This window comes from Urocampus carinirostris, chromosome 10 (genome assembly GCF_059441175.1).
Source record: "Urocampus carinirostris isolate Australia breed hairy pipefish chromosome 10, RoL_Ucar_1.0, whole genome shotgun sequence".
NCBI classification, from domain to species: Eukaryota; Metazoa; Chordata; class Actinopteri; order Syngnathiformes; family Syngnathidae; genus Urocampus; species Urocampus carinirostris.
The window spans coordinates 44,096,186-44,117,366 of record NC_142358.1 but is presented as its reverse complement, the minus strand read 5'-3'; the positions used below and the strand labels follow the sequence as shown (position 1 = coordinate 44,117,366).

At 43.5% G+C, this 21,181-nt stretch overlaps 2 protein-coding genes across 2 annotated transcripts; one reads left to right on the top strand and one right to left on the bottom strand.

Annotated features, from left to right (window-relative positions):
• Window positions 1–348: 348 nt before the first annotated feature.
• Window positions 349–13,323, bottom strand: eif2a (eukaryotic translation initiation factor 2A). Its single transcript, XM_088345978.1, has 16 exons — window positions 13,251–13,323; window positions 12,920–12,989; window positions 12,776–12,847; window positions 11,329–11,447; window positions 11,151–11,262; window positions 10,990–11,072; window positions 8,635–8,708; window positions 8,417–8,561; window positions 7,515–7,631; window positions 6,287–6,443; window positions 5,033–5,117; window positions 3,741–4,073; window positions 3,572–3,676; window positions 2,074–2,187; window positions 1,942–2,007; window positions 349–466 (listed from the first exon to the last, which is right to left on the bottom strand). The coding sequence occupies exons 1-16, from the start codon at window positions 13,276–13,278 to the stop codon at window positions 395–397; spliced, it is 1,752 nt and encodes a 583-aa protein (XP_088202104.1). The 5' UTR covers window positions 13,279–13,323; the 3' UTR covers window positions 349–394.
• Window positions 13,324–13,775: 452 nt separating this feature from the next.
• Window positions 13,776–19,789, top strand: LOC148359016 (stress-associated endoplasmic reticulum protein 1-like). Its single transcript, XM_088345975.1, has 3 exons — window positions 13,776–13,978; window positions 18,254–18,326; window positions 19,480–19,789. Exons 1-3 carry the CDS (start codon window positions 13,895–13,897, stop codon window positions 19,518–19,520), a joined length of 198 nt encoding a protein of 65 aa, XP_088202101.1. The 5' UTR covers window positions 13,776–13,894; the 3' UTR covers window positions 19,521–19,789.
• Window positions 19,790–21,181: the final 1,392 nt, after the last annotated feature.

Here is a 21,181-nt window from a genome sequence, read left to right as displayed (position 1 = left end):
TATGCAGGTAGTCACCTTGCACGACGGACTCCGCTATCGGTGTGTGTGCGAAAGGGTAAGTGTGAAATACATTGCGGAGCGCTTTGGAGGTCCCCAATGACCGCTAAGGAACATTATAAACGCAGCCCATTTATTCCTTTAGCAGCACTTTGAATGCACTAATGGCGGTTTTATTGGGAGATCAACTGAACTTTGCACTTTTTCGAAAACAAGTGCATTTTTACTCTAGGATTCTTGCAGGATGCGTGGAGACCTTTGGGAAGTGCCGATTCCAGACAAAGCAGATGCCATTTTTCAAACGGGACTCGGGGTTTCACTCTCTTAAGCTCATCTGAACAGACTCGGAAATGGGAAAGAGAACTTTTATTGCGGCGGGAGTCGAGCAAAGAGTTCCTCACAGCGTGGTTCCTATTTGCAGAAGTTTGAGCTCGTCCAGCAGCTGTTGCTCCTTCTGCATCTTCTCCAGCTGAAAGACAAAAAATACAGTCGTTATAAAAACATTTTTTACCGGGTACGAATGTCAAAAGTGTGACCCTCCGGAAACACAAGAAACCTAAGCTTTTGGTTCACTTCAAATAAACAAGCTATTGAGCGCCGCCTAGTGGTAAAAGAAAAACTCCTTTTGTTCAAAAAACAATGATTTACACCGGCAATCATATCTGGATTTATTTGAGATAACATGAGGCTCCCTAGAGGGAACTGAAATCGTTGAGAGCCATCTCGCTGCTTATTTTCTCCTTTCATTTCCTTGCTAGTTTTATTTTTTCTTGCCTTTTCTCTTCCCTATTTTTCCTCTCTTTTCCTTTATTTTTTCATTCCTCTGTCTTTTTTCCCCACTTTTATTAGTTTTCCTTTCTATTTATTTTCCTTTTTTCTTATCCCTTTTTGCTTTCTTTGTTCCCTTTCATCACCTTTTTTAATGCCAATTTTCTTCTTTTTCTTTCCCTTTTCTGTTCAATTTCTTTATCCCATTCTTTTCTTTCCCCCTTTGCAAATGGTTGAGCAATAGATGAGACCGCTTTGGTCACTTTGAGTTTCTGTAGTTTGTATTCTTATGCTTTTTAGCACTCGCTTTGAGTTGCACTACACTATACAACAACATCTAGTGGTCAAATATTACACAAACCTGACATTCCTCCATTTTGTGTACTGTGAGGCCCCTTCAAGGTTTCTTATTTTCCTCACGTTGAGATTTGGACTTTTTCCTTGCCCGCATGTCGGTTAAAGATCAGGGGATTGTGTTATTGTAACGTGTGCAGTCCTTAGAGGCATTTTTCTGATTAAGAGCGTCAAAAATAAATGGGACTTGACTTGACAATGTGATTTGAAAAAAAAACTGGATATCCATGTAGCTGCTTTTGAAAATAGCTTACCAGTGATGTGTCACTGTAATTTTCTAGGATACTTGATTTTTTACCGGCATGATAGATTATTGACGTGATCAGTGTCTTTAAATACAGTACGTCCTATATTCTTCCAAAATTCTTTTTATCTGCACTGGCTGCCTGTCAGAAGTGATTTTTAAGGTTCCGGTGGTGTGATACAAAATGAGGCATCGACTTGCCCCCTCGTATTTCAGATTTATTGTCCCCCTATGTTCCTGCTCGGAGCCTACTAGCGATCCCGAGAGCCAAGAAGAAATCCGAAGGTTCGAGAGCGTTCTCCTTTTGGGCCCTGGAGCTGTGGAATGCTCTACCCTGTGAGATTCCACCTGCAACCTCAGCAAAAGCGTTAAAATCTAGGCTTATAACACACTTCTAGTGATTAAGGGTCGAACAGATAAACAGGACTTGACTTCTGAAAGTTGTGAGTTCCAAGTCTAGGTCTCCATCTGTTTGTTTTGCCATTTTTTTACCTTGGTCAGCAAAGTCAATCCCCATTTTTTAGCCAACTACTAAGCGATGAAAACGCACATATCAGGCGGAGGAGGACCCGACTCACCTGGTTCTTCTCCAGAACCTTCCCACCCGCTTGCTGCTCCTTCAGCTCCTGGATGGCCTTCAGCTTCTGCAAAAACAAAGCCCAGGTTCAGAACCAATGTCGACATCCGAGGTCCTACGCTACGTTGGAGACCTTCTTGACGTTCTTGATTTTCTTATCCGTTTCCGGGTCGCCGGAGGCTTCTGCCGATTGGCTGTGGGCCGGGGGGGCGGGGCCCGAAGGCGGCTCGGCCTCGGGCTTGCCCTCCTGCGGAAAACCAGGAAAAACTGAACGGGTGCGGCCAACGTCTCGCTTTGCCAGGGGTGAGCAAACTACGGTCCGCGGGTCAGATTCAGCCAAATGTTAAAACTATATGATAATATGGATATAGAGGTAGAAAAATAAAGACGACTCATGAAAATGTGTAGATTTGCTGCCACTCTTATCCCCAGTGTCCTTAACATTCTAATAGCTGGCTACATCGTTTTTTTTACCAATGATGGCATGTGTATTTTATTTATCAAGATCGAATGGAATGAAAAAAATATTCAGAGCTGTGTAATATTTTAAGTTTTTCAATGGATCTTTTTAAAGTTAATGCTTTAAAAGAGAAAATGTATTACTTTGCTTTCATAACCAATTTCATTAAATGGTTTATTTATAGACAAAAAAACAAGTACACTTAAATGTCTGCATCTTTTCTTAATCATAATTGCTGAAATATTGGATTTCAGATGCTATCAATAGTTACAATAAATAACATCAATATTATTTTTCCTTTCAGGCATTTTTTCAAGCAAATGCAGCTCTCCAGACAAAAGCTAATTCTTCAGCGAATTATTTTTCAACGTGTGACGTTAGATGAGCCGGTGTCACATATCAACAAAAATCCACCCATCCATTATCTGCAGCGCTTATCCTCAGTAGGGTCGCGGGGGTGCTGGAGCCCATCCCAGCTATCTTCAGGCAGTGGGCAGGGGACACCCTCAACTGGTTGCCAGCCAGTCCCAGGGCACACAGGGACCAACAATTCGCTGCTCATTCACACCTAGGGACAATTTGGACCAGCCAATGAACCTGACATGCATGTTTTTGGAATGTGGGAGGAAACCGGAGTGGCCGAAGGAAACCCACGCAATCACAGGGAGAACATGCAAACTCCACACAGGAGGTTTGATCTCAGAACTGTGCAACACACGCGCTTACCACTGCGCCGCCGTGCTGCCCTCAATAAAAATCTATCGCTTAAAATTTGTCTCCACCCGCCAGTTACTCGTGAGTAACCGTCATTTTTGTCCTAAATAATGGTTTCCCAAAAAGTTATTTTGTAAAAATGTCACAAAATACTGCCATCAAGGATTTACATTCAGTGCAGACGGCGCTGGGCAAAGGACAAAAAGTGTTCGCACCCTGTGTATGGCTCTGCCAATTCTTACAGCTCACCCAATCAAATTGCTCTGGATACTTTGCTAGATTTTCTGAGTAATACGTTGGTTTTGGGTTCAAGTTTGTTCGGTGGCTTTTCATTATAAAGTGTCTCGACAATGTACATAGATTGTTTGGACTGAAAAAGTCATCAAAACTTAAAAAGAGAAAACGGTTTGATAAATCGGGAACATTTTGATCTTTCCTCCGCGCAACGCCAGCCCACCTGTTTGGCGGCTTTCCGAGCTTCTCGTTTCTTCTGATTCTTCAGCGCGGCCTTGGAGGGATTCTTGTCGGAAGGACGAGCGTTCTGAGGCGCTTCCTCCTCGTGCTAAAACGCAAACGGAAGCGTCAGGGTCGGAGGGGGGGTACAAAGAGGGCGAGGGGCGACCGACCAGCATGGAAGTGGGCGCAGCCGGGAGGTGCCTCAAGGCGGGCGGCCTGTAGGCCCGGGGGGCGGCATCCTGCGCGGCGAGCGGGTCGCCGCCCGACAGCTGGTAACGCACCGCTCGCTCGGGGAAGGTTCCGTCCGGGAAGCTTTGCCATCGCACGCCCCATAACTCGCTTCCTTCGGGCGTATCGTGGGCGTGCGCCACGCCGCCCGTGTAATGGCGGATCTGGTAGCCGTTGCCCACCCGCAAACGCGGCGAGCAGGTGGCCGTCACCAAGTGCTCGCCGTCCGGGCACCAGCTGAAGTGGGTGGCGTCGGACGCCTGGATTTTGCCCACCTGAGGGCGACAGAAAAAAGGGCCGTAAAAAGTATATTACTGGAAAAATAAGCGAGTCATTCATTACAGTTACTCGCTACCATGTTTATTCGCAAAGAACAAATTTGACCGGATTTGTTCAATGATTGATAAGCCGAAAAATATTGCCGACCCCCATTTTCTCCACAGATTTGATCTCATGATCACACTGTTTTGATTCACGGTACCAGAGACAAATGTTAAAGAATGGAGGAAACAAAGGCAAAAAATGCACAACGCTGCTGATGAATCGGACTTTGAAGAACATTATATAAATCCATTGAAAATGTTATTATGGCATTATGTTTATAGTTTACGTTGTTAAAAAAAGATTTGAATCGCGGCCACGCACATTTCTCGTTTATCGCCCACAATGCTTAAAATGGGAGAATAGAATAACAGGTGAAATGCACAACAAAATTAATTTTTTGTCTCTGGCGCTGTTAATAAAAATGGTGTGATGATGAGATCCAATTCAATGCCTCTTTGTATGTCATCCAAATCACTGCTGGCTCTCACTGCTGCGAGCCGGGTTCATTTCCAATGGCATCCGACTGCAAAGTCAGAGATGATAAAAGGGAAAACAACATTTTATCCCCATTTTCTCGAGGTCACTTAATTTCTCATCATGGAGATATTCTCCCTACCGTATATATTTTGCATCCGAGCCGAATTTACAACTATAGAATAAAATACTTAAATAAGGGGTGTCAGCTTAACTGCACACATCTTGAGGTTATGAGTCACCAGTAGTAGGCAGTGCGTGCGGAGGGGGCGTGGCTTATACAGACATTCTTTGACCTTATTTTTCTTCGAAAGTCTTTATTACACTTTTATTCTGGAGTGCTATGTCTCATCTCGTTGCAAAAATGGTTACAATGTTGTTGGAAATGACACAAAATTCAATTCAATATTGTTAAGTTTGAAGATCCTGTCCTCACCTGTTTATACTTCTTGACATCCCAAACTTCCATCTGACCTCGAAGATTGCCGAATCCGGCCAGGACCAGGATGTGACCCTGCGGACTTGATGAGTTTATAGTTTAGTAGACACTTAAAGTAAGGAGAGAAAACATCAATGGGTTCGGAAGTTGCAAGGAAAACAGGGGAGAAAGTCCAAACCTAAGATAAGAAATTCAAACCAGTTATAAAAGCCCCCTCCCCTGAGCCCCTTCTTTTTAAGAACTTGCCCAGGTAGAAAAAACGGACACACCTTAAAGGGTGTCAGAATCAAAGAACTGCAACATGATAGGTCGATTGTAACAATGATGTTAACAGTGCATAAATCAAGTCCTGTTAATTTGTGACACCCGTAATCACAAAGACTTCAAAGGGCTGCACAGACCACTGATTATTGCAAACTACAAACTATAATGACACCATCCCCTGATCTTAAACCTACATGGGGGCAAGGAAAAACTCAAAAACCTCAAGTCCTGTTAATTTGTGACACCCGTAATCACAAAGAGTCTCAAAGGGCTGCACAGACCACAGACTATCGCAAACCGCAGACTATTATGACACCATCCCCTGATCTAAAACCTACATGAGGGCTAGGAAAAACTCAAAAACCTCAACATAATAATAGTCAAAATAACCAACCAACTGTGAGCAATAGTCGTGAAAAAAATTAATGTGCATCCTATGGAATCTCCTTTGCACGTGTCCAATATTGAAAACAGAATATATTTGTCACCGACAGTGACAATTATGTAAACAATGAATAATAGTCCAAATCATGAACAACAGCGATGTTTAATAGTCTAGTCAAGTCACGTTTATTTGTGATGCCCTTTAAAGGGCTGCACAGACCATAGACTATTGCAAACTACGGACTATGTAGACACCATCCCCTGATCTAAAACCGACACGAGGGCAAGGAAAAACTCAAAAACCTCAGCATGACTAAAATAAAGAAACTTTGAGAAGGGACGGTCTGAAAGGGCTGCACAGACCAAAGACTAGTGCTAACTACACTATTATGACAACATCCCCTGATCTAAAACCTACACGAGGGCAAGGAAAAACTCAAAAACCTCAGCATGAGGAATAGTCAAAGTAACAAAACTAACGTTCTATGAAATCTCCTTTGCAGGTGTCTGATCATTAAAAACAGAATCAACTTATGACAAATAATGACATGGATGTAAACAGTGCAGAATAGACAAAATAAAAATGCAGTGGCGTCAACTGACCTGTAGTAGGCGGCGTTGCGAGGTCCGGTGCCAAAGTCGAAGACGGCGTCGCACTTGAGGTTGAAGACGGTGGCTTTGGCCGGCATGAAGCCGTACACCACGCAGAATTCGCTGGAGTTGGGACTCCAGGCCACGTCGTAAATGGGACCATTTTTGGCTGACGGGACACACGTTCGAGTCGTCAGGGGAGGAAAAATGGTGGAAAAAGCGACTCCGCCCCGACTTCACAGATTTGGAAGTAGGGCTGCAACAACTCATCGAAGAAATCAATTAAAATTGTCGGCAAATCACGAGTTTGTGGATTGAGCCGCCAAGAACGTTAAAAAAATGTAAATAAGAATGCACCTAATTTTGTTGTGACACTGGGAGTTGTGGTGCCACTTTGGTCCGGCAGAGAATGCCTTGAGACCGTTTTTTTTTTTTTATAAAAATGTTAATTAGCTCAGGAAGTAGAGCGCTCGTCTTGGAATCAAGAGATCGCAGGTTCGATTCCCGGCTCCTCCGTGTTATATGTGGAAGTGTCCTTGGGCAAGACACTGAATCCCTAAATCCCCCAATGAACAGGTCGGTGCCTTGCATGGCTGACTCCCTACTGGTGTGTGAGTGTGTGTGTGAATGGGTAAGTGTGAAAGCACATTGTAAAGCGTTTTGGGAGCTCTTCATTGACTCGACCATTTACCATTTATTTACCAAATGTATTTCTTTTTTGTTTCGTCTGAAAAGCCCAAATATAATATGAGATTTGGATAGTCGCGTAGGAAAAGAGTATCTGACCTATTTTCAGCTGTATATAGTATATTTGTATGTCATTTTGTTCATTGTCAAGTTCTTTGACGAACACTTAGATGTTGTTTATCGTTTTGGGGTTTTTTGAGCACAATTTTTCTATCCGTCACTAACTTCAACCTTTGAATGAAGAGGAGGAAAGAAACCAGATTCTTGGATTCATCGGAAAAATCATTGACCGATTCCGCAATGATGAAAATAATTCTTAGTTGCGGTGCGGCCTTATTTGGAAGCAAACGTTGCGTTCTAGAATTGATCCGACACACCGACCCGAAACGTTCCGGGCACTCAAAGTGTTCGAATTTGGTGTCGTTGATGAGATTGTTGCAGTCGACGTCCAAATATGAGCGTGACGTCACGAAAGGGTGGGTTAAGGGGTGCCGGATTCATTCCTCGGCCTTTTCGGTTTCGGTCACGATGGCGTCGGCGGGCGTATTCTCACGTAGCTGCACGTGCGCCGTCTCGCCGCCGACGTGGAGGTAATGCAGCGTTTGCTCGCCGTAGTACGACGCGCCGCTCTTGTCCACCTCGGTGCTCGCCGTCACCAGCACGGCCGAACCTGTCGCCGCAAAAAAAATCAAAAATCAAACTCCCTTAATTGCTCCGCTGGCTGCGTCAGGTCAGCTATCATTCACGCTTCTTCTTGAATATTGAAAAGTTCTTGTTATCTCTTTTATCTTTGCAACGGGGAGAAAGACAAAACCATGTCCGGTTGTCAACTGCCGGCCTTTTCATCTCAGCGTAACAGAGCGGCGCTGCCATTGCAAGCAATAAGAGAGGGGTTGTACACCTTTTTTAATGGTAAAAGGATTTTATTATTGCCTTTTCTAACTCGTGGATTTAGCATTCAATCGTTTACAAGAAACGCATGTGCGGCACAGTTCTGAGGTCATGAGATCGAACTTCCTGGAAGGAGTTTGCATGTTCTCCCTGTGCTCGCGCGGGTTTCCTCCGGGCACGCCGGTTTCCTCCCACATTCCAAAATGTTTGATCGGCCGGTCCAAATTGTCCCTTGGTGTGAATGAGCGAGGGAGTTGTCCGTCTCTGTGTGCCCTGCGATTATCCGAAGATAGCTGGGATGGGCTCCCGCACCCCCGTGACCCTACTGAGGATAAGCGGTGCAGATCATGGATGGATTGATAGTTTACAAGGGCACACTTTCAGCATAGATCTAGATTTTTGATTTTGCTGTAAAAAGGTACAAGATCCATGAGTTTGTTTTTGTAAATTAGAAAATGTTCTTTAAAGGAAACACGCCCTTGGACTCCCCTAGACTGTCCACCAAGCAGGGTCTTACAAAATCCAATGGTGAACACTGAACACGCATCAAAGAGCGCCCCCTACCCTTGTTGTTCCACTGCATGGTGACGCGATCCGCCTTGAAGAAGCTCTTGCTCGCCAAGGCGGCGCCCAGACCGTCCAGTTTCGGGTACTGGAAGACGCGAACGAAGGACGGCGCTCCTTTGCTGCCCGGGACGTACACGCACACCTGGAGACGGCGACGACCAATCAGGAAGAGGAGGAGGCGGGCTCGACCGGCAGATACCGGTTGATTGGCTCACCTTGAAGGGATGACTTCCTGGTGACAGCTCAAAATTGGACATTTTGGGCAGGTGGAGCTTGTTGGCGATCACATCTGGAAACAAAGATGCTTTGGCGTTAGCGTGCTAATGCTACGCGTTTAGTGGCATTTTACGAGGGCAGTGTGGAATATCTGAGCACCGGATGACACTGTATCGTGTGTGGAACCGAAAAAGAGTGCTAACTGAGTACAAGGAAGAATACAAACTAAGGAGACTCAAAGTGACCAAATTGAACTAATGTAGAGTATTCGACATTTGGTCGGAATCTTGTTTTGCAATGTCAGAAAATGATCAAACAATGTCAAGAGATGTGAAGTGAATACTGTGTTTTAAGTCAATCACATATATATGTTATTTGATACTGATGGAATGTGAGTTTGGGGGAGGGGGACCTTTTCTTGCAATTGGGCATCAAAAGTTGCCGTGACAACTCCACCACAGGGCTTTGCCCCTCCCAGTAGACCGGAACTGAGAGCTGGTGCACGTCTCACCTGGCAAGGGCAGTCTGAATTTGGCCAGCCAGAAGGCAAGAGGGCATATCCAAACAAGAAGAACCAGATCAAAACCCTGGCCGGTCCTGACCAGGTCTCAGCTCAACGAGCAGGAAAAGCCAGCGACCTCAGAGAAGCCTCGAGCCACCAGCAGTCAACCTCTGCTTCAACACCCTGCATCCTGTGATCCTCGTCCCAACTAGGTCTCAAGCCTACTGGGATTTCTCATCGCTCTACAACCGAGGACATAAAGACTGGACCGTCATCTTCATCGAACATCTTGTGGTTGCTAAGTATTGGTGTGACGTAAAATGGGGAACTCTATCAAAATTCAGTAACGTAAAAATCAAGCCAACGTTTTTGGCTATCCAAATGGTGCCAGTTTAAGTTCTCGACTTCTTTTGATTTATTTTATTTTATTATTAGTGTTTTGTTTCTATTCAAGCTTCTTCAGTAGATGATTAGTAAAAGAAAAGTCCACAGACGTAGGAGCAAGATGGCTGACAATGTCAGCTCCCTCCAGGTGAACCTCATCTTATGTCAAATGATTGCAATTTCTCCACCTATGAGTATTTTTTTTTAAATGCACGTGTAGGATGGTTCGTGTATTTTTGCTCATCAATTAAATTATTACTTGCAGAAAGAAAGAAAAAGAATAAAAGAGAAATAGACAAAAATAAGTTGAAAAAAATGCACAGAAATGGGAGAAAAATAGGTGATAAGGGAAAAAAGAAAAAGAAGGAGGGTAAAAAAAGGGGGAAGGTTGGTAATTCATATCAGAACTGCAAGAACTCAAAGTAATAATATAATTAAAAAAAAATTATCAGTGTAGGAATGTTTAGCATTCTTCAGAGGACAAAAAGGTATATGGTGGAGCACACGCAACACCTAGAGGCAAATTTGTTAACTGATTGCAGTAAAGAATAATTCGTTTCAATCCTAGCGATTTTCAAAATTAAAGCTAGAAAAAAATCCTTACACAACTGAAACAATACAAGATGTGATTTCTCATGGTTTCAAAACTTATTTAAAATATGAATTATTGAAATTCTCCCGACACAGAATATAAGTACTAACTAAATAGACTACTATACTAAATTGGCTTTGGGGCACCTTTTAAAGAGTTTATCAACCTTTTTATGGCCAAATTCAAGCACTTTCAGGGCCAATTTTTCCAGGTTTTCCAGTACCTTCAAAGGAAGAAATCCAGTGCCAATCAAAAGAATGTTTTTTGTTGGCTTTGACGACGAAAATAAAGTTGCTGCTAGCATATACCTTGTGCTGTTTTAAGCTGATGCTATCTATCTTTTTTGTGTCAATGGGATGCCATAAACTGACATGAATTCTGCCATTCTACTTCAACAATGCAAGCGCAGCTTGGCTACGTCACACTTGTTTACAAAAATAGAAAGGGCTCGACACATTTTGGGTCACAAAAAGCAGAAAATAGAGCCAAATTTCGACTCATTTCAATTATATTGATTGCTCTGAAGCTGAGAGCTTTTGATCTTAGAGACTGCTGATCTTTTCCTTTATTTACATTTCAATTTTCAATAATTTTACTCACTTTAAAAAAAAAGATTTAAACGTGTGCTGTATAGATGCCAGGAAACAAGGCAATGGAAGTCATTTCAAGCACTTCACCCAAAATTAAAGCATTTTCCAGACCTTGAAAAACCAACATTTAAAATTCAAGCATTTTCTAGGATTTTAAGCACCCATACGAACCCAGCAAAAAAAACATCCAAAGACCCCAAGGGAAGCCTTTTCTCATGGTTTCACAGCATATTCGGGCCTTCACTGAGGAAAAAAAATCGTAAGGAGCACCCAAGGGCGCACTCACTGAAATCGTTTCCCTCGAAGAAGTGCAGTTCGTTGCTGACCATCCGGACCGCCACTTTCTCGTCCGCGGACCAGCCGGGGCACCTGTGGGGCAGCGCTACATCAGCACCGCGCCAAGCTAGCCTGCGCCAAGCTAGCTGGCGTTCGCCAAAAGATGCTCACCAGGCCTCCGCCTTCTTCTGGGAGAAACCCTTGAGCAGGGTGGCACCGGGCAGCGCCCACAGACGAAGGTTGGTGTCCCCTTGGGCCGCGTGGCCGTCGCCACCGGCGCTCTCTGCACACAAAATCCTTCCCGGTGAGTCTTGGGAGACTTCTTGGTGTGATGGAACGGGGGTCTTACTGGCGTAGGGTTGCCAGGTGGCCAGGATGTTGCCCAGAGGCGAGAACTGCAACAGCGCCGTCTTGGGGAGCTCCAACGTGGCCGCCGAGGCGCCGTCCGAGGTCCGCACCGCCGACACGCTGGCAGCGCCCACAAAAAAGGGCATTGAAATCTCGGGAATCGACGGATGACAAATTTGATATCGCGATAACAATTTTTGTCCTATCCCTGGGGCCTAGTTTGGATCCTACCTCTCAGAATGACACCCATCTGACCTCGAAACATCCCCGGGGGGCGTTCCACAGGGCTCTCTACTTTCTACCTTCTTTTTCGTATTTTTATACTTCCTCTTGGTGATATTATCTGCAAATATAATCCAGAGAGCCCTCGCTACTCTGCGCTTCGGTTATCGCTGGTTCAATGCTTTGTGGATTTGGAAAGGAAATGTCTTTCTTGTCAACGTATCGTTTCCTCACGTGGTTAGTCTGTGCGTCATCGTAGTCGCATTTTATTTTATTATTGTTCATTTCGTTTTGAATGTATTTTTACCATTGAGTGTGTCTGCATTACGTTGGGCGTGGTTAAAGGTGATTTGATTCTCTCATCGTACACTGCATGTTTTCATAAAAGTGCTTTCCAGCAGCTTCGTGTTATTTCGCTCTTTTTGTGATTTCTTGTTTTAAGTGTCTGCTTCTATCTTCTGTGTTTTTTGTCCCGTTTAACAACTACAATTTAGATGACTTTCAATCCTCTCCTATGGGTTTTAACGCACAAAGATGCGGAAGAGCAGCTCCCCCTCTACGCTATAGCATATGAATAACCTATACTTTTCGTGGACAATATCTCTGTATTATTTGTGATTGCAACATCCTTTGCTGTCTGGTCATCCTGGAAGGGGGATACCACATGTGCGGTCCCCTCTCAAGGTTTCCTCATTTTCCTCATGTTGAGTTTTTTTGAGTTTTTCCTTGCCCTCATATTGGTTCCAGATCAGGGGATGGTGTCATGATAGTCTGAAAAAATAGTCTGTGTAATAACCTGTGAAGCCCTTTGAGACTCTTTGTGATTAAGGGCGTCACAAATACAAATGACTTGACTTGACTTCAGCGACAGATTGCTGTCACAGTCTTGTTCCACGGAAAGACTGAGGAGATCATTTTCATTTCAACGAAGACTAATTAGACTAATTCGACAATAATTCCGCTAAATTCGATGGAATTCACTTACTTTAAGAAAATAAATCTGCCCGTGTGGAAATGCCTGTCTCCTGTCAATATTTTTCCCTAAATTGAGAAACGAGCATACATTGTTAGGAGAATGAAGTTTGTGTTTGGCTGATGGAGTCAGATCATTAATTCGAACTATTTGGTAAACGATACATTTGTAATATCGTTTTTTTCCCTAACAAGAGCAAAAAATGCACAGTTCCAGTCCTGATTTGCTCAATGATGATGTTGGCTATACTCACACTTTTCCATTGCACCAGGCGAAAAGCGATCCGTCACGACTGAAGTTCAGACACCGGCTAGCATGAGAGTCCCTGCATGGCGCATCTTCAGGTGAGACCCATGACGCACTGTGACGTCACGGATGACGTCAACGATCAACTCACCTGGGAAAGTTGGGGTGATCCTGGCAAGTGGGGGGGCCGCTCAACAGCCGTGTTCCTTGCGACTCATTCACTGTAACACACACACACCGTTTTCACAATTTTATAAAAATGTCGTGTAAAAGTGAAGGCTCAATTTCATGGGGAGCATAATGCTACGATGAAACGTGAGTGCTTGCTTGCACACTAATTGTGATGTGATAAAGTGGATGAATTAACACGGGGAGCGCGTGGAAAGTTGATTGACGAACATGACAAGCAGAACACGTGCCAAAACGACTGTTGTGATAACTCAAAAAGTGTGAATGATGCAAATGAAAGCAAAGTTGTGAACCTGCTAAGAGTGGCACAGGCGGCGCCATGTTTACGTGACGGAAAGGGGGAAATAAGAAACACGCTAACCGGAAGTACGTCATCAGGCCGCTCGTCGCTCGTCGCCACGTCAACATTGAGCTCATTCGGAGATGCACATTATTCATTTGGTTGATATTAAAATTAATCCAACAGATGATATGTTACAGATAATTATTTTCATTGAACTATTTACGAATCATTTTCATTTTCTGGAGCTGACTTTTTTTTCGAATGTTTTTGTGACGTGTGTGATTTACTAAGAGAGTAACGCCACTTCTTGTTTAAAAATAAAGGTTAAAATAAACACTCACGAAGCGTAAATAAGACGAATTTGAAATGTTTTTGGTTAATTTCCTGTATCAAATTTCATATAAAAATAAAACACATTACGTTTATTTTGTGTTTTTTCTTTTATCGCAACTGAAGTCAAACTAAACATTTTATTTTGACTCAATTTTTCGGAAAAGTAGCTAGGCTTTTCCAACTTGACAACGGAAGTGGGCGCGGCTTAGTCTTTTTGAGTACGTCGACAGCAGAAAGTCGTTCCCACTTTGAAGTGAACTCGAACGACAAACCAAGACGAAAACTTGCTCACATTAACATTCGTGGCACTTTGGCGGCAACATGGTGGCGAAGCAGAGGATCCGAATGGCCAACGAGAAACACAGCAAAAACATCACGCTGAGAGGAAACGTGGCCAAGTCCACGGTGAGTCCAAAATCGCAAGACGCGACGTGCACGTCATCGTTATATAGTCGATCTTTGTACAAAAGCAAAACTTCACTCTGCTCAAAACGAATGTCCGATTCCAAATAAAACACCTTACTGCAGTAAAGTCACTTCTTTTTACTCGTTAAACTTGAAATAGTTGAAAACGTTCTCTGTTAAAAAGCAGCGAAAGACGTCCAGAATGCTGACCGATCGTTGCTTTCCAATTCTAGGTAAAACTAACGTTCTCATCAGCTGTTTTTTTTTTGAAGAATAAGTGCATTTACCTATTACTGAATTTACCCAATGAGACTGAAATCAAAAGCATTTGGAGTGTCGGATCAGTTCGAGGTGTAAACGTTATGTCATGTCATGTTTATTTGTATAGCCCTCTATCACAAGTAGTCTCAAAGGGCTGCACAGACAACAGATTATTGTAAACTACAGACTACACCATCCCCTGATCCAAAACCCACATGAGGGAAAGGAAAAACCCAAAACCTCAACTTGAGGAAGATGAAGAAACCCTGAGAAGAGGCCGCACACGTTCGTCATCAATCCTGAAAACCAGCTGTAACGATCAATAAACTTAAAACCTTTGAATCAGTTTGTATTTGCACACCACCTTTCAGACACCAGAATGCAACTCAAAGTGCCGTATCAAAACATTCACTGTACGATAAAAAAAATCGGGGTGTTTGGGAGGAGCCAGAAGAGCAGGGAATTACAGTTATCGAAATGAGAGAAGATAACAAAAATGCATCAGCCTATCAACTTTGAAGCAGACACGGATGCTGAAACTCTTCCAAATTAAAGGAAGGAAATCAGGTGTCAGCGACTCTTTTAAAGCTCAGAGCTACTTTTTGTCACGGGTGGGCACTATCTATCTATTTATCTACCTTGTAATGTAATTCACACTGGTCATCCTGAAAGCGTGATACCACTTGTGAGGTCCCTTCTCAATGTTTCTCTTTTTCCTCACGCTGAGGTTTTGAGTTGTTCCTTGCCCGCATGTTGGTTTAAGATCAGGTCATTGTGTCATTGTGATCCTGTGCAGTCCTTTGAGACATTTTTGTGATTAAGGGCGTCATAAATACATTTGACTTGTCTTCACCTTGGTCATATCCCTCAAGAGGGGTGACCGACAGCAAGACAAACGCATACAATAACAAAGAAAATAAAATGGAAAAAATAGCAAAAAACACAAAATTGTTTGGACCATGGCCAACCCAAATGCCCAAACACCCAAACAAGTTAGGCACCTCGGCACCCAAGTTGGTCATGCCTTCGTCCCTCCAGATGAAACGGGACACAAGAAAGCGGCCATGTTGCTCGGGTCAGGGTGACACAACACACTCTTCTCTTCAACAGCAGGGCCCGACAGCTTTCGCTGGTTTACCCCTGCCGCATCATACGAGTGCCCTGCCCATCCCTTAGAACGCGCCCAAACATCCCACATAAGGCTACCACCTGGATATACATCTCTATGATATACAACTGATGCTATTATTATGTTATTAACAGGTTTTCATGATAAAAAGTTAGGTCAACCACTAAAACACCATGTCAATTAGAAATCCCATTTACTGGAAAATCACAATGGCCCAGCACTTGGGAACTAGTTTCAGAGCTTGTTTGAATTCACTTCATTGGCATTGCTATCAACGTAGTAAAAGATTGTATGCAACACGATTAGACATGGCACTCCAGAGTAAATGTATCATAGAGAGAGAAAAATGATAAAGACTGTCAGGTAATGACGTTGTCGTGTTTCAAGACTGGCCTAAGTTTTAATAAGAGTGCAATATTAAGGAATGAAGATAAATGTGCGTCATAACAGTATTGCAAGTAAAGTTATGTTTATTTGTATAGCCCTTTATCACAAGGAGCCTCAAAAGTCTGCACAGACCGCAGATTATTGCAAACTACAGACTATTACTACACCATCCCCTGATCTAAAACCTACATGAGGAAAAGGGAAAACTCAAAACCTCAAAATGAGTGCAAAAAACACAGTAACCGGACATATTAGTCCCCTGTCCATATGGCAATTTCACTTCACCTCACAACAAAACAATGTCGTATCCCGGGGGTCTACTGTATGTTCTACGGATAGGCGAGCCGATATCCCACCGGTAGACGAAAGGCATGCGGCGTTTGAGCGGAATCGGCTTCACTTTGTACAAGCGTGGAAAAAATGTTTGCTCTCAATATAAGAGAAAAACAAATGCAATAACCTTTAGCAGCAACAACGATACCAAAATAAATCACCGAATATATATCTTTTCACACTTTTGTGCAATAATACTTTTGCCCAAGTGTTTTGTTGCCTGCGAACGTTGGAGATCCCTCATGTGGACGAACAGAGCTTTTGCAATCGTTACAAAAATCTCAGCGAGCGGAATAGATCATTTAAGGTGGCATTTTTTTTCCCCCCTAAAAATGTTCGACAAAACCCTGCGTTTTCAAATTGCATTTTTATTCGTTCCACAAATGGTAGAATTGTTATTTCTTGTTGACTTTTTGTCACATGAAGATCGCTATCGGGTGGCGTTATTCATTATCGGTTCTGGCTGGGAAGTTTGTGTAGAAGCCCGACTGGCCTGCCGCAAGTACAATCTGCAAAACTTAACCCTTTGTTACCTTGTATCCTACAGAAGTAAGCGATGTAAGAACGGTCTCCTAACATTTTACAAAAAAAGTCAGAACGGTTTATTTCAATCCCCGAAAATCACCCGTAACACCAGTTCAAATTTAGCTCAGCGGCCACATGGTAAGAAAGAGCACTGTCACGGGGGCCGAACTCGTCAATTCAAGAGAGAAGAAAGAGGGGGGAGAGAGAGAAAGAGAGAATGCAATAGAAATAGAAAGAAGGGGGAGGAATAAAGAGAAAAAAAGAAACTGAGAGAGAAATAACAAAACAGAGAGAGACCAAAAATGTAAGAAATAGAAAACACAGAGAGAGTGTAAGAAAAAGAGGAAAGCGCTAAAGAAAAATACAGAAAAAAATAAGAGAAACAAATGCTCAATCAAACACATAGTAAATCTAAACTGCTGCTAATCTGTACATCTGTTGGTTTAGTTTTGACTTTTTTGCTCTACTGGCAGTTCTTTATAGCTAGCCACTCCTTGCACATCTGTTTCTCTGCACTATTGTACTTGCAGTGTTATTGTTACTGTTTACCTGACTGCCCATTTTGCACATCTGGTTAGCTGCTCCTCTTGCACTCTTTGCACTACTGTATAATACTATACATAGCTATGATTATTTAGTATATTATTAGTACTCAATACTCCAACTCAATACAACATTTTTTTTATATCTGTACATTCAAGGAAACTGTGCGGGTCAGATGTATGGACATTTCGTTCTGTATACACGTGTACTAGAATGACAATAAAGTAGATCTGAATCTGAAAAAAGAAGAGTGACACTAAAAGACCAAACAAGGCTCGCGGAAATAGTAAACTACGCTAGAATTCTTCTTCATTTTCCTCCCGGAGTCTCACGAGAAAGGAGGCTTCTCACACCTGCCCCGGAAGTGTTTTTGGTCTTCACTCCCTTCATCGCTTTTGGAATTGATTTATTTTTCTACTGCTACCAGCAGAGGGCGACAGCAGTAGCCCACGGCCAGATATTGAAGAGCCCAGGACACAGGAAATCAACGCAGAGAACAGCGTCGGCAGGCAACCTCCAGATTACAGTGGGGTTAACCCTTAGAGGTCCCTAGGACCCGCCGGCGGGCCGTCAGACCGTTGAAAAACAAAGTCGTGTCCTCACCGTGTCACCAGTCACTGAAATCGGTCATGGAAATTTGAGATCATTTCAAAATGTACTCGTCGCAGAGGCATCAGTCTGAAACAAGATGCCCTAAAACTCTAAACTCACCAATGACGTCCCCTCACAGTCATCAAATTAGCCTAAGGTACGCAAAAATAGCGACATTATAGCCAGGACAATCCAAAACATGCAATATTGCCCACAGATGAGAAAAATCCGCCTAAAAGCATTTCAGCATCATCTGACTTGTTGTAATCTGTTTGTTTGGCTCCATAAATTTCTAGGATCCTTTAATCCAGTAAGGGGTTAAAATGAGAAGATGTCTGAGATGGAGAGGATGAACTTTGATGTGTCTCTATATGAGCCTTTGGCTTCAAGCGCTCTTTTTTTTTTCGGGTGATTTTTTTTCATTCTGCGATATGACGTTTGTTGCAACGAGAACACATCAACGGGAAATAAAACGCGTTGATTTCTTTCCTTTTTTTGCGTTTCAGAGAAACCCGACGGACGAGAAAGGCGTGGGACCTTGGCTGCTTGCCCTCTTCCTCTTCGTGGTTTGCGGATCAGGTTAGCTGAGCATTTGGCCGTTTCTCGTTTGCTCCGCCGCATATTTACGAATGTTGGATTGCAAGGTTTTTATTTAAAAAAGGCAAATATTTATTTCCTTTAATAGCCAATCCATGTGAATTTCAAAAGGAATAAATCGGGCTTTATTGTCGTTGCAAAGAAGTACGAGAATATCGTGGGGCCGATTCCGGCAGGGGCAACACGGCGGCGCAGTGGTTAGCGCGTGGGCGGCACAGTTGAGGTCATGAGATCGAACCTCCTGTGTGGAGTTTGCATGTTCTCCCCGTGCTTGCGTGGGTTTCCTCCGGACATTCATTGACCGGTCCAAATTGTCCCTAAGTATGAAGGAGTGAGCGAATTGTCTGTCCCTGTGTGCCCTGGGATTGGCTGGCAAGCGGTCGAGGGTGTCCCCTGCCCACTGCCCGAAGATAACTGAGATGGGCTCCAGCACCCCCGCGACCCTACTGAGGAGAAGCGGTTCAGATAATGGATGAATGAATGGATGATTCCGGCTGATTGATCTCTTTTATCGGAAGACTCACTCGTTTATTTCTTACTGTCAAGTGCTTTACAATGTGCTTCACACTTACCCATTCACACACACACACACCAATAGCGGGCATGCAACCATGCAAGGTGCCGACTTGCTTTATTTGGGGGCATTAGGGATTCAGTGTCTTGCCCAAGGACTCTTCGAAATATAACACGGAGCAGCCGGGAATCGAACCTGCGACCTCTTGATCCCAAGATGAGTGCTCTATCTTCTGAGCTAATGCCACCCTTAGGTTTGCATCTGAATTTTTTTTTTTTTCTTTTTTTTTTTTTTTTTTTTTTTTGGGGGGTGGAGGGCATATTCGTTACCAATCTGCTTCTTTTATTTCTATTTTGTCACTCGTTTGATTGTTTCATTGATTTTTTTTCAACCCCGTTCGCTTTTATTTAGTCAGCGGTTGGCTTTCGGGGTCACTTCGACACAGATCACTTTGACTTTGCGGGTCAAGCCGAGGTCTGAACCCGAGGACGACGAAGGGGTGGGGGCTTAGCGGTTCCCTCCCTCCCTCCCGGGGTTAAAAAACAAAAAAAAAACGGTAACGGCCCTGTATGCATGTCAAAGAGGAGTCTGGATTTGAAGGTGAATTTGTTGTGTTTGCAGCCATCTTCCAAATCATCCAAAGCATCAGGATGGGCATGTAGCCGTGACATCATCAGCGCGCGACCGCCGACGTCGTTCACCCCAACATTCCCGAACTTTGAACCCCGCAATCATTCCCGACCGGAGCGCCCGTCGCCATCGCACTTTTGTTTGCCCGGCCCGCAGACACGGACGACCTTCTCACCGTTGTTTACCTAAGCCCCGCCCCCCTTCCCATGAGGCCTTATCGGACGGACAGAGTGCGCGGGTGGGCTCAAAGGGCGCCCGACCCACCGCCAGACCAAAAAATAAAGGCTTGATTTCAACACGGGGGAGTTTCGAGTGTCATTTTTGTCACGCAGGTGGGAATTCGGAGAAAGAAGTCTCGGAAATCGCAATGCACCGATGCAAACATTTGAACTTGGCAAACGTTGTGCTTCACTAAAGTCAACAGCGCTAACACACTCGCTAACCAAAACAAAGGGTATAGTGTGAATGATTTGGCGCCTCCTAGTGGTAAAAGAAAAATGGTCCACTGAGCTCGCAGGTGTTAAGCATGCGGCCCCGGGACAACGCCGAGAGAAGCACAAGAGGGAAATGAGCTACAGTTAGAAACATGTCTGCCTGATGTCGCCAAAGCCGTCACTCGCAAAGCAACTGGAGTTGTATTTACTTTATCCACTGTATTTCTTTTTCTCTCCCTCTTTATTTACCTACTGTATTTTTCTCTCTCTCTGTTTACCTGTCTGACTCTTTTTCTCACCCTCTTTTTTCCCCTTCCACTCTTTATTTTTTCTCACTTTTTCACACTCATTTTTTATTTTTCCCTCTTTTACACTCAGTCATTCTTTTTTTCTTTTCTCATTCTTTATCTGTCTTTCTCACTTTTGTCTCTCTTCATTTCTTTCTTTTCTTGCTCTTTCATTTTTTCCCCTTTCCCTCCCACATCTGTTCTCCTTATCATCCCTCTCGTTTCTTCTACCCTTTTTCTTTCTCTCAAGCCCCCCGTCTCTTTTCTTCCCTATTTCTCGTTATTCTACTAGTTCAGCACCTGTGAGGGTTTTTTTCCTAGCATGGTGAGTTTTGGTTACCTCGAGTCTTCTCGTTTACATTCCTCCTGTGCTAAGTAGCGCTCGTTGTCAGTTGCACGACACAATAGAGCAACATCTATCGGTCAATGTTTACACACTGTCCCTTTAAGCGGCTTGTGAGGGTCAAGCTTTAGCCAAGCAAGTACGGCTCTCGTCCTTGAATAGGAGAAATATTTTTTTCCCCATTTGAGTCACTGTTTTGGAAAAGAGGACTTGCTTCAAATGATAGAAAAGAGGAATGGCTTCACTCGAAGTCGGGGGTCAGCAACAAGCGGCTCATTAGCACGTCCTAGTGGCTCCCTGGCGCTCTTTCAAAAATGTTTGATACTGGAAAATATGGGGTTGTTTGATATTATATAAAGCTTTTATTTTTTGTCTTCGGTGCCAAACACATTACCATTGTTAAATAGAAGGTTTTTTTCATATTTTGGGTTGCCGGTGTTATGCTTTAGGTCATGGTCAAGAGCATTGGCGTCAAGTCATTTACATGATGAACCCCCCAAATCCAGTCATTTTGGATGAACACATACACGATGTATTTCTACACATTTTACACACCGACTTAACTTGCACACCCCTTCAAAATAACACAATTGACCAAATAGTAAAGGACTGTTGGGAATTTATCAAAA

What these genes read in the sequence shown, in the direction of transcription:
- eif2a (XM_088345978.1), bottom strand. Translation starts at nt 13,278, where the DNA reads ATGGCGCCGCCTGTGCCACTCTTAGCAG. An exon ending in GACGGCGCACGTGCAGCTAC is followed by an intron (nt 6,444 to 7,514) that starts GTGAGAATACGC and finishes GTGTCCCGTCAG; the next exon opens with CCAAAAATGGTCCCATTTAC. An exon ending in CTGCGCCCACTTCCATGCTG is followed by an intron (nt 3,677 to 3,740) that starts GTCGGTCGCCCC and finishes TTTGCGTTTTAG; the next exon opens with CACGAGGAGGAAGCGCCTCA.
- LOC148359016 (XM_088345975.1), top strand. Translation starts at nt 13,895, where the DNA reads ATGGTGGCGAAGCAGAGGATCCGAATGGCCAACGAGAAACACAGCAAA. An exon ending in GAAACGTGGCCAAGTCCACG is followed by an intron (nt 13,979 to 18,253) that starts GTGAGTCCAAAA and finishes TTTGCGTTTCAG; the next exon opens with AGAAACCCGACGGACGAGAA. An exon ending in CTTCGTGGTTTGCGGATCAG is followed by an intron (nt 18,327 to 19,479) that starts GTTAGCTGAGCA and finishes TTGTGTTTGCAG; the next exon opens with CCATCTTCCAAATCATCCAA.